A 13,048-nucleotide genomic window follows, 5' to 3' on the forward strand; every position below is an offset into this window, starting at 1 on the left:
AGGGCCCTGTCCCAAGTCCCACAACCAGGATTCTCTTGCAGGTAGTTATCTGAGAGTTAGATTACTTTTCTATTCTGCTCTATGTGTATGGGTCTGTGTGTACAGTTCATTAAAAGAGTTAAGCAAAGTCATTAAGTGAATGGGTAGCCCTAAACAACAAGTTCGTTCCCTCAGAAACTAGTATAAGCTGTGTTAATCTCCAATTCTAAGTATTCACTACGTGACCACAGAGGCCAGTCAGAGTGAGGTAGGGAATTTCAATCATATAGATTTTTGCTAGAACACTCATCCACCATGAGCAGAAAATCTGAAAGAATCCTGAACTGCCTTCTCTCTGACTTATGAATTTAATTCTAAATCAAATTCTTATGAAATGGATATTTAAGGGGTAAATGCTATATCCAAGTTCATAAGAGCTAGGGAGGGGAATGATATGAAATGGCATATCAAAATTTTCAAAAGGCTCAGATAAAAGAGCCTATAGCCTAAACTGCTAAAAAATGTAATTTTAAAATAAATGAAAGGCTTTCTAAAAATAAAATGCTGACATCAAAATTTTGAATAATTCCAATTATGAAGAATGGGGAAGTATTTAAATGAAATAGGCAACACAGAGAACTCTCCTAGAGATGGCAAGTGGAATACATAACCAAGGATGGCGAAAAAAGAAGCCTGAAGCCTAATGAACTGTGAGGGAGGAAAATGTTGCAATAACAGGAAAGGCTCCTAAAGTTTTGCTTGAGATTAAAGTTGTGCTTTAGAGCAGTATTTCTCAAAATTCAATGCACACACAAGTCATTTGGAGATACTGTCAAAAGGCAGGTTCTGATTCAGCAGGTGGGGCCTAAGACCCTGCATTTATGACAGCTCCCAGGTGATGTCAAAAGGGCTGGTCCTCAGACTGCTTTGGAGCAGCAAGGCTTTGGAGCATGAAAAGAACAGAAAAGGGATAAGTCTGCTGCTTGCAGACTTATTAGTCTTTCAACATTTATTAAACACCTGCTTTGTGTCAAGCACCACTCGGTGTGTTAGAAAGACCATGTTAAAAATAATGACAGAGAAAGTAGAGTTGCTCAGCTCCAGTATCGTTTCTATCTTTACCAGCCATGATGAGTTTCATGCTGGAAAGAGAAAAACACAAGATGAGCAGGAACCATACGCAGCCCAAGGGACAGAAGGAAGCGATAGGGCATCTCTAACAGCATTCAAGTCTTGGTACAGTTGAGATCAATACTCTTCTAAGGAATAGCAAAGAATGGGATTTAACTGGAAACGGGCAAATGTAGTCTTGATGCTCAGAGGCAAGAGGGTGATACATTCCAAAAGATAAAAAAATCAAATATTCACTAGAGATATTTTGTGAGTAACCTAAAATGATGACCAGTGACTTCTACGAATCCACATAAATTTACTCAAACAAGCCACACCAGGCTAATCTCATTTCTTTTCTGGTAGGAGAATCAGACTATCAGATCAGGGGAATAAGACATGGGCTAACTGTTTGTGTGTGTGTGTGTGTGTGTGTGTGTGTGTGAGAGAGAGAGAGAGAGAGAGAGAGAGAGAGAGAGAGAGAGAGAGAGAGAGAGAGGTGTAAGTTCTATTTTGCAACCTCGGCAGATGAGGAAAGCACAGAAAGTACCAGCTAGTATATGGGGAACTTACTAAAGAATTTTGCTCACAATTGTCTTACTTACAAAAAAAAAGAAACATTATATAAAAATGTCTTTTAACTCAGAATGCACCATGTAGAGAAAAATAATTAAGAGAATTGTATTAGCGATTTGAGACCAGGCCACACATTTTTTAAAAATATTGTTAAACTGTGTTTCCCTAAGCAACACAATGCAACGTAACAATACTTTTTAAAAGTCCAACTCCTCTGAGTGGGTCTCAGAAGCAAAGAAGAACTGCCTGCCCTGGGGGAAGATGAGTGGCGTTGGGTGGAGGATGAGAACGTCTGAGAGGACTGAACCTGGGACGCGGAATCTTCAGTACCTCCACCATCAGGCACTGCACCGGGACAGAAATCTGCTTTGGGACCAGGGGTCAGAGGACTAAGACGCAAGTTGGTGCTGCTTCTTCCTTTGCATACCAACAAGTAAGCGTCTTTTCCCTTTTTCATTCCTTAGTACTAAGAGTGCTCAATGCCACCGGCACACATAGGAAGGTTAGGGAGATTGAAAAGACTAGTATTTGATTCCCCTAGCTAGCTTGAGAGTCCTCTGAAATAACGTATATGGACTTTAGCGAAGCAGTCAGTATCTGTGAACAAGATAGAGACGTGGGCAGAATGACAGCATGGTGAAGTGATGACAATATGGTAAGTTACAGCTATTTAAATGATTGCAACCAACAATTATGAAACAATTTTAAAGTGGAAGAAGGTGTCTGGTGCTATCTCACAGGGGCCTGCCAGCTACCCTATTCTATACGACACTTTCCATCAAGGACTTGCATTAGGATCAAGATGGCCCGGCTAATTAAATCTCAAGAAGCTACAAATCTAGAGGTGAACAACTAATAAAAAGGATACACATTTCAATACTTTTGTTTGGAAGCAAGCAGAGCGTACATGAGCATGACACAAATGGTACAGGAAGAAGGTATGGCAGCAGGACATGTTAAAAAAGACTTGGGAGTTCTGGACAGGGAGCTCAGAGAGTTAGCAATGTGACCGCAAGACACTGAAAGCAGCTAATGGAAATCTAACACTTAGTGATAAACACAGGATACCCAGGACAAAGGGAGAAATGGTCCCAGTGGCCCACAATAATTGGCACAAATCAGACCAAACTCTACTACCAGACACAGACCTGGGGACCACAGTTTACAAAGAACATGGCATTGACTAGAATACATACAGGAAAGGGCATTCTGAATGCTAAAAAGGCTATAAGTTAGAGAAGGTGAGATTTTGAAAATGTGTGAACTTGTCTTCAAACAACATTTTCAGGGGTTAAATAACAGGTCTAAAGTCACACACTTACAGAAATTCCAACTCAGCTCTACAAAACGCTGAAGTTCACGCTCTTGTCTTGTTAATGCCTTTGGTAAATTGTTCATTTCATCTGAGAATTATAATACTCATTTAACTCTCACTAAAATAACCAGTATAGGTGAGTAACACTAGCAAGTCCAAAATAAAACACTGAAATTTATCTTACAGTATTTATAAGTACTGCTTATGGGTAACATCAATTGTTGATACCATTTTGGTTACTAACATTCTGGAGGAAGAAAAGCAAAAACAGGAAACCAAATCAACTGAGAGCCATATTATCTACTTTGATAAAATTTTGTTTTCAGTAGCAGGCTTATAGCTGATGCTTACTGAATCATCTAACTAGCTGAATAATCTCAGTCAAGGCACATTCTCTCTGTACCTCAGTTTCCTTTGTTTTAAATAAAATGGATGTAACACCAGCTTTTTTTTATCCCCACAAATAAGCTCCAATACTGCCTGCCTCAGGTATGTAACTCGAGATAATATCCTGGCTAACTTTTGCAGTAGAAAAATCGAGTTTTGGTTGTTCCCAAGTTGTGTAGAAATAGCTTCAATACTTTAAAGGCAGTGATTTTTCAACTGATGAGCCAGAAGAATTTTTCTTTTTTTCTTTTTTTCCGAGCCACAAGAATTTTTAAAACATGCAATACCTGACTATTGAAGTCAGGGTAACTGATTTATTTCCCCTTAGATTGTCAAGTTTTAAAAAAATGACAACAGCCAATACAACAATAACTGTCTGGTGTGAATGAATCAAAATTATTTGTCAGATTGGCTAAAGATATAACATATTTTTTGGTGTGCCACAGACTTTTAGTAATTAGTTTAGGTGTGCCATGAGATGGAAAAAGTTGAAAACCGCTGCTTTAAGGTAAATTTCAGAAAATCAACCACATTTGCTAATAGTCAATTACATCACCAAAGCTAAATATAGGTACTTACACTCATCTCTCATGAAATAAACATAATTAGTTCTAAATTTTCTATCAGCAAAAATTCATATAGACAAGCATTTATTAATATTAAAGTGAATGTAAGAACCAGCTTGCTTCATTAATAGGGAAAGTAAGCTTAAATATTAAATTGGTTATTTCAATAACAAATTTGAGAAACGTATAAATTCTGACACTTCCTTAATATTTTAAAGATTCCTGAAGTAACAGAATTTGATAATAGCTGTAACACCAGCACATAATTAGCACAGACTATCAATGACCCCTCTCGTGTTTAGGAGGCATCGGCGCACAAAATAAAGGCTATGTCAAACTGATGCTAGGAGAGAAGAGCTTTATGAAAGAGAAATTGACATGTGAGCAGAATGGACCAGGCTCCAACCTCATAGATGTGAAAACGCTGCTCCTGTGGCCAAATGGATTATATTAGTACATGGCAACTCATGAACAAGTCTTCTCACTAAATCCTCACAATGACTCTGTGAGGTATGTCCCATCGTATTTTGCAGACCAGGAGAAAGGTTAAGTAACCAGTCCAAGATCACACAAATGCAGAGACTCCAACTCAAGTCTACCTGACCTTGAGGCCCACACTACAGGGTGTGCTGTTAAAATGTTTCAGGTAAACTGTTCATTTGTCTTGAGAATATTAATTCCAATTTTACTGTCATCAAAATAACCTGTACTGGTGAATGACTCCAGAAAGCCCAAATTCAGTGGTAGGGGTGACGGGCGTGGCATCTGCCATGACAGTCACTCTCTCATCTCCTGTGCTTCCTGGAGGAAGGAACACCAAAGTGATGCTACCGAGACCCCACACTTGAAAAACCAAAGACTGGCTCCCTAGACATCAGAATTGTGTAGAGTCCCAAGTTTGTAGGAAGCACTCAACGATGATGTTGATGGTTGGCTGTAGTGGAGCTATAACTTACATTCACGGATGAAGTTCTGAAACTTTTTATCTTATGGAAAATGCAAGACACCAACTGTTAACAACAATTTCCCAAAGCTACTATAAGGGCCTCAAAGGTGCCAAATTTCTCATGGCAAACATGTAGGACCGCTCACTACTTAGCCTATGTGATTACTTCTCACACACACACACACACACACACACACACACAAAAGTATCTCATTTTCAAAATAATGTCAAATCTCTGAGTTTACATAGTAGAGCAGGAAGAAAAGTACCTTCTTCTTGTTGGTAAAAGTCTCATGGTGTTTTTATGATGCAGATAGAAATCTGTTGGGAGTTCCCAGAGATGAGGTTTTCCTTCAGTGGGATGGAAAACTCCCAGGAACAGATTAATGGAATCCTGTCTATCAGCATCTAAAAAGCAAAAATATGTATTTCATAAATTCCACTGCCGACATATACAACTCAGAGAATGTTTTCTCAGGAGGATATGGGAACAACTGTGATTTCACAGAATATACCTTTGAAAATAATACTATTTATACTTCAAAAGTCACACACACAAACAAAAGGTAAACTGTCACCAAGTTTTTGAGGAGAATTCAAAATTTGCTTCAAAATGTATCCTTTTACTCCATACCTTTCATAATATAGAGGATGGTGCATAAACACTGCTTTTTGAATTTTGAGAGAGTCTTAAAAATCTTTAAACACTGCCATAATACCATAGTGATTTTATTTTTAGAATAAAACATATTCTCATCATTTATTAGTTTTCTTGAAACAAATACATCTGCACTTTATTGCAAAGACAAGCAGAGACAGCAGAAACTAATAAAATAACCCAATTACTACCCATATTCTTGAATGGGTTGGTTTTGCATAGTTTCCACTTTTAATCCTCAGAAAGGTATTCTTCATTTCTTTAGCAGAGAATATGTTTACAGTTTCTGTTTCTCCCCCACCTCTAGCTGTCGACCTGGGCCATCCCTTTTGTGTTTGATAATGAAGGCAGAGTGGGCACACCGATAATAGTGTCGTTCCAACTATTCAACCACTCTATAATTACTGAAGAAAATATATATATATAGTATTTCCTCTTCCTTTTCTAATTAAGTCTTGGTAAAAATGATGCTAAGCACTGAGGCGATCTCATGAACCACCCTTCCCCTTCTGCACTCTTTTCTCCTAGCATCCTTCATTCTTTCCCCTCATTTCCTTCTGTCCATTCTTGTCTCAGAGCCCTGTGTATTCAAGTTTGGGGCAGGCATCCACAATGTAAATAATGACCTCTTTCTAAAAATGAGCACGGAACTCAAAAGATAGCACTGCAGTAATGACTGCTATTGAAATAACATTATTTCATAAAATCAACTTTCTTCCAACAGCAGTGGTGAACACAGCTATATCTGAAATTAGCAACATCGTTCTCATTGGGCTATTTGGTCGTTTCAGTAAAAGCAATAAATGAAATACGGTACATCAAGCATGTATTCGAGTTATTAGTATTTTCACAGGAAGCATCCCATTAAAACACCACTTACCTGTCAGGCTAGCACTAGTATGTAAAAGGCATGTTTTTATATGCTGAATACATTTGGGGGATTTTTGTCATTTGTTGGGAGAAAACATCAAATATTAAATGATGCAGACATTCTCGCATCCTCTTTACACAATACAAAAGTAAACATACTGCTCTCACAGTCATTACGTTCTTTATGCTTCTAGAATAGCTTTAATGGCTCTTATCAACTCATCTATGCGGTGCCTCAAAATATCTTAATTCTATCTAGAGAAGCTTTCCGTTTTTCAGTCATGTTTTCAAGGCGCTTCTTTCATCCTTTAAAACTAATAGTAGCTTCCTTTAATTTTAAGCAAATATGATAAAATGCAGGATGTGAGAAAAATAACTAAATAAAGGATATTCTTTCAAAGGTTCATAATGAAGACTTCTTGAATGCACTGCTGGTTGGTTTGTTTTGTTTTTTACTATGAAGTTTATGGTCCCTTTTTAAGCCTCGGCGATCACACCAGCCCTCATGAACCTGAGGATCTTTTCCTGGCTACTTTCAACTGCAAACAAGACATTCACCCTCAGGAAACAGTAGTATTTTGGATGTGGACAAGAGTTTAAAACAGATAGATTCTCAGTAGGACAAAATGATTATCTATTTGTGTACTCAATCATGCTTTAAAGGAAAAAAAAAATATGTGCCATTTAAACAGCTAAACATTAATCAGTTTTATTATGCACTGTACCTAAATCAGTGGTTTAGATGCTGCGACCCTTGAATACAGTTCCTCATGTGTGGTGACCCCAACCATAAAATTATTTTCGTTGCTACTTCATAATTGTAATTTTGCTACTGTTATGAATCGTAATGTAAATATCTGATATGCAGGATGTATTTTCATTGTTACAAATTGAACATAATTAAAGCATAGTGATTAATCACAAAAACAATATGTAATTATATATGTGTTTTCCGATGGTCTTAGGTGACCCCTGTGAAAGGGTCGTTCGACCCCCAAAGGGGTCTCGACCCACAGGTTGAGAACCACTGATCTAAATAGATCAGGCTTGCCATGATTGGTGTGGCAGTGGCTAGAGCATTGGCCTGCGTACCAAAGGGTCTCCAGTTCAAGGGCACCTATCTGGGTTGTGGGTTCACACGCCGCTCCTGGTCAGGGCGAATGCGGGAGGCAACCAGTCAATGTGTCTCAATTCCAAGTCGGGGCATATGCCCGGGTTGCAGGCTCCATCCCCTTTAGGGGCATGCAGGAGGCAGACAATAAAGTTTCTCTTTCATTGATATTTCTATCTCTCCCTCCCTCTCCCTTCCTCTCTCTTTCTAAAATCAATAAAAGCATATTTTTAGAAATTGTTGGTTGTTTTAAAAAAGTGCATGTGTTTTAAGCTACTAAGTTTTTAGTAATTTGTTATACAGCATAGAAAACTAATACACTTGAACAGTTGTACAGCAAACTGGCTTTGCATTTTCTCTGGTCATGAAAAAAATACTGAAAGATGACTCTTTTGTGGCTGCTTCCATGCCCACTTCAAAAGTTCCCATCACCAGAAACTCTCTTACAGTTCCCGTGGTGTGGGCACACGCATCTTTTCATATCAGTCAGTTTCTTGCAATTCCTTCTTTATGAATTCAGTGGTCACCCCCTGGTTCTTGCTGCTAGGTTCCTCTGACCAGGACTTAGGCCAACCCCATGCCAGCAGCCTCCCCCGTGGCCACCAGTAAACGTTCAAGGACCCTTTGGTCCAACCAACTTTACGAGGGTAGGCATTTCCAGCAGGGCAGCCCTCTCCTCAGCCTGTCCCTCTGCTCCAGCTTTGCTGCACAGCAGCGCAAAGCCAGCAGCTCCGTGGGGTCCCTCCAACAGCAGGACGCTGCAGCCAGCTTGCCAGAGTCCTGCTGAAGCCTGGTCTCTCCAGGCTTGCAGTAAAGGAGTCGGGCAGTAACAGTCACTACATGGCAACAGTTCCCTTCAAAGAGTCTCTTGACCAATCTTTCTTCTCCACATTCTGTAAACATTTTTATTCCTGATCTGGTTCATGAGCCTAAGACTCACAGAATCAGTCACTGCACATGCTTCTGTAAATTCTGTGCATGGGGATTTGCCTCACAATCACTTTAGTCTGTGAAATCTATTGCATTGGAAATTCCATCAGCATGGAGGCGGGAAAAGTGCCATTTTAACAACGTGTTACTTTTAGTATTTGCAAGTCATAAATAAGAAAATAACTTATTGTTAATGTTACCATTCATTTCTAGCTATTTTTTTTTTAAATCCATATTTACATTCTTAGGCAATTGAATCCCATTCTTAGACTATGAATCCCATTTAAAAGATAATGATTTACCCTGGTCGGCATGGCTCAGTTGGTTGGGTGTCAGTTTGATTCCCAGTCAGGGCACATGCCCAGGTTGTGGGCTCAATCCCCAATTGAGGGTGTGCAGGAGGCAGTAGATTAATATTTCGCTATCATCTCTCTCTCTCTCTTTCTCTCTCTCTCTCCCTTCTCCCTCCCTTTCTCTCAAAATCTATTTAAAAATCTTTTAAAAATAATAATGATTCAATGCCCTCAAACATTTTTATCTACATACTAGAGGCCCAGTGCACGAATTTGTGCATGGGTGGGGTCTGACTGGACTGGCCCTCATTGGGGCAGATCTGAACCGGCCCTGTCAGGAGGAGAAGATGGCAGGAGGTTGGCCAGACGGCCCACCCCAATCGGGGCCAGGCCGGCTGGGGGCAGGGAGGGGCTGCAGACCGATTGGTGGGTGGGGGCCGATCAGGGGCGGGGCCATCCAGGGGGAGGGGCCACGAGCCAATGGGGGGGGGCATTCGGGGGCAGGGCCAGGCAGGGGGAGGGGCCATCAGCAGTTGGCCGGCTGGCCCCACCCCTAATCAGGGTGGGGGGGCCGATCTGGGGTGGGACCAGGCAGAGGGAGGGACTGCAGGAGGTTGGCCAGCCAGCCCCACCCTGAATCAGACCGGTTCCCTGGCTGCAGTGGGTGTCATAGAGACTGGTTGTTCCGGTTGTTACAGCATTCCTGTTGCTGGCTTTATATATATATATATAGATAGTAAACAGAAATACAGAGACAGAAGCCAGGGAATCAATATATTTTGTAAATAACTTTTGCATTATGTAAAAGTTCCAATTATGGGTGGCAAAATGCAAACATGCCCTATTTAAAATACAAAGTTTATTCATGCATTTATTGAACGAATGATTATTGAGCACCTTCTAAGTGACAGATTCTATTTTACTTAAACTTTTTAAACATTTAATTTTGAATTTTACTTAACCAGATAGCTAAATAAAAGTATATATGTATGTACACACACACACACACACACACACACACACATGGAAAAAATGCCCACTGGGATAAGTCTTAGAAGTGCCTGATACTCCAGAATTACCTGAAAAAGCATTGCTGTAATACCTAGACAGGGTCTGCATGATATCTTTTGAGTGCTGGGTCCATGGCGCTATCTTCCTGTAGGTTTTTACACGATGAACAAGTTGAGAGCCACCATACTGAAGGGACAGGGTATCCCCATGATCTTCATAGAGTTCCTCAAATAACCTAAGCAAAAGAAATACAAACATTAAAGAATTTTAGAAAAAGTACTACACATTATTCACTAAGTCACAGACTCAAAACAAGGCTTTGACTGTATAAATTCTCTGAACCATTCCTTTCAAGTAGACCCTTCAACATTTTGAAGAGAAATATAAATGCAAAGTATTTTATAGGAATTGTCTAATGAGCAACAAAGTCACAGAAAACACTAAAAAGGAAGCAGGGACACCAAGAACAACCCACCAAAGCCAGACGGTTCTACCTTATTACAAGATGTCTAACTACCTGCAGCCTGCCAGACCAATTTACCTCCCACGGCAGAATTTTCTGTTCTCTCTGAATTGCCTTTTGAGAAGAACATGTTCTGGTCACAGACAGATAGGCCATATTCTTTCATGAAACTACATGTTTGAAACGTATGTTTCTTCAAGTGCCTCTTAAAGACTTTCAGTGCAGCGATGCCTGCGGATCTGGCTACTTGTAAGCTGATCACTTCCCTTGACAGCCTTTCTGACTGTTGCAGATGACCAATAACAGCTCTCACAGTATTTTCAAGAAACAATACTTTATGCAATGCCATGGATCCAATGCACAGTGAAGACAACAATCCTTAATAAGGAATCAATTATTTATATGTCTTCTATTTTAAGTTCACAATGTATGAAGGCACATTATTATTTTTCCTAATGTAGTCTGGATTTGTTTTTGTTTTTTTAAAAAAAACCATTAGTTAGGATTTATTTACTTTGGATTTGTCTAAAGGACACAGTGTTTATTGATAATTAACACACAAAACAACCCATACCAACAATACACAAGTATTTAATAGAAATAGTACAGAATTAACTTGAATAATTAGCAACATAATTTTTGAGAAGCTAAAAGGACAAACAAGTTCAAAAAAAGTCCTTATTATTAATCAGGTTTGCTTTCTGTCATTACCAGCATTCAAAAGGCAGAAACTAAGGCTTACCTGACTGCATCTGTATCAAACTGCAGATTAGGCTTGTCAATCAGTCCCAGGGAATACAGCTGATAAGCCAAAGCACATTTTCCCACCATAAACTGCGCCGTGTTGGTGCGATCTAAACAGTCCACACAGTTGGTTCGAAGAACACCAGTCTAAAAGAGAAATACCTTAAGACTTTTAGTCATTATTCAGTCAGCAAAATGACTTCCATCCTACTTAGATCTGTTTTCTTTAAGAAGTAGAAGAAATCTGTAGGCAGGGTATTATTCCTGAATTATGAACACGTCTTAAATTATGAAAGCCTATAGTTGCTGCTCACTTATTGCTGCAACAGCATCATTACACCTTCCAGTCTATATTTGAATTTTCTTCCTTAGTTTAACAAAGCACATAACAAACATTTTCCACATGTACCAATTAGTAAAATATGTGCTTTTTTTCCTGATATGTTTCCTTTACTGTACAAATCAAATATTCAGTGGTTGAGGCCATATTACCCTTAAAGCAGAATTAGTGTATATAGTGATCATACCTGGATCATTTTCCAAAGTCATTCTAACTTATTCTTTTCACATTTCGGCTATGTTTCTATTTCCAATAATGAAATTTATAATATATAGAAAAAATCTGTAGGCCATTATTATTTTAGCTGTACATATCTTCTGTAGCTTTGTAGGAGTTAAACACCAGCAGTAAGGCTTTTAAAAATTACTCCCAAGTAACTAATAATTCTGCATTAAATAAGAAGTATGTCTCTCAATGGTTGCTTTCAGAAAACATCATATACTATGATACAGATTCTATTCATTGCTTATATAAAAGTTGTCTGTACCTGCAGGCGACCAGTGGGGATCACACATCCTCCCAGATCATTCCACCTGTTTAAAAATACATGCTTTTAAAAAAATTTAATACTATAACCTGTATTCATTTTTGTTCCTAGATCGTTATTGAGACTCAAACCAACAGAGCTAAATGAGCCAACATCATCAGCTGATTCTGCTTACTTTCATCTTTTGGGAAAGTTAATATGCAAATTACTGAGATGGAAGGCTCCCCTCTAAGAAAGGAGCATCTGGCTTGTCCCATGGCCCCACACTCCGGCGTTCTGTCACCCATCTTCAACCAAAACTTCTCTTGCTTTAACTGAAGCTGATTTCTTGCTTGCATCTATAGAGATGAGTAACAATTGCAGGGCATCTTTCTGATAAAATAAAAATAAACTCTTCCAAGCCTGTCTTCTCCCCTCAATGTGCAGATTCTCAACCTCCTCCAGCTTTTCTTCATGGAGCTTCGTTACATTCCTTTGGTGGTTTTTGCAGACTTCCTTATTATTTTCCTTCCCGCTTCCATTCTTCTCCATGTGCTAGTGACTGCATGGGCATATGGTCTAAGTATGCTATCATGATATCAATATTTTATTTTAATTATTTAAAAGAAGACAATGAAGAAAAGAGTTAGCATAGCAGGCCTGACTGCTATACTCAGAAAGGCCTGTGTTGGGGGCCATATGTAAGCTGGCAAGGTCCTTGCATCTGAAGCAGCTAGCAAGGCTGGGGGGGACCCTTTCCCAGACTAGTTTGGATGGCGGTTATTAGTAGAATGAGAACAGCCTTTCATGGCTTACCAAGAAGTCTGTAACTATTTACTGAGATATGCTGTACCGAGAACTTGTCCTTCTGCTGTGTCTCTCCCTTAGAGATTAAGAGGAACAAAGAATACATTCCTCTTGACAGACCTCCTATTCAGTGTCTTGTGTATAAATAGGATTGTGTGGCTAATAAACTTGCTTCAGTTCCTTGAAAGCTGCAGTCCTCCCGATCCCACTTTCCTGTCTTTCTTTCTTTTCTCAATTCCTACCTCCCTGCCTCAGCCCGGCTCAACCTGTCAGGCTGGCCCTGACAGGCCTGCTTACAAGGTTGGCCACTGGCTGGCTTTAGAAAAGTTGAGTTCTCACCATCCCATAACAGACATGAGTGACTCACTGTGTCTAAACTGTTTGTAGAAACAATATGGTTTTGCTGAATATCCCCTTTCCTTCTGGGAGTCTGGAATGTTGGTACATGCAAAGTAGACTGCCTACAGGACCAGCCT

At 39.5% G+C, this 13,048-nt stretch overlaps 1 protein-coding gene across 7 annotated transcripts in view; it reads right to left on the minus strand.

The window, feature by feature from the left end:
- The window catches only part of FIG4 (FIG4 phosphoinositide 5-phosphatase), a 101,566-nt gene that overhangs the window by 46,989 nt on the left and 41,529 nt on the right, over window positions 1–13,048 (minus strand). For all 7 annotated transcript variants that reach the window (XM_036317388.1, XM_036317391.1, XM_036317387.1 and 4 more), the window contains 4 exons: window positions 11,787–11,832; window positions 10,958–11,106; window positions 9,821–9,987; window positions 5,149–5,287 (listed from right to left, as the gene is read on the minus strand). In XM_036317388.1, coding sequence (XP_036173281.1) covers window positions 5,149–5,287; window positions 9,821–9,987; window positions 10,958–11,106; window positions 11,787–11,832 — 501 coding nt within the window. The remainder of the gene's footprint in view (window positions 1–5,148; window positions 5,288–9,820; window positions 9,988–10,957; window positions 11,107–11,786; window positions 11,833–13,048) is intronic.

Source organism: Myotis myotis, unplaced genomic scaffold (assembly GCF_014108235.1).
Source record: "Myotis myotis isolate mMyoMyo1 unplaced genomic scaffold, mMyoMyo1.p scaffold_m19_p_7, whole genome shotgun sequence".
NCBI classification, from domain to species: domain Eukaryota; kingdom Metazoa; phylum Chordata; class Mammalia; order Chiroptera; family Vespertilionidae; genus Myotis; species Myotis myotis.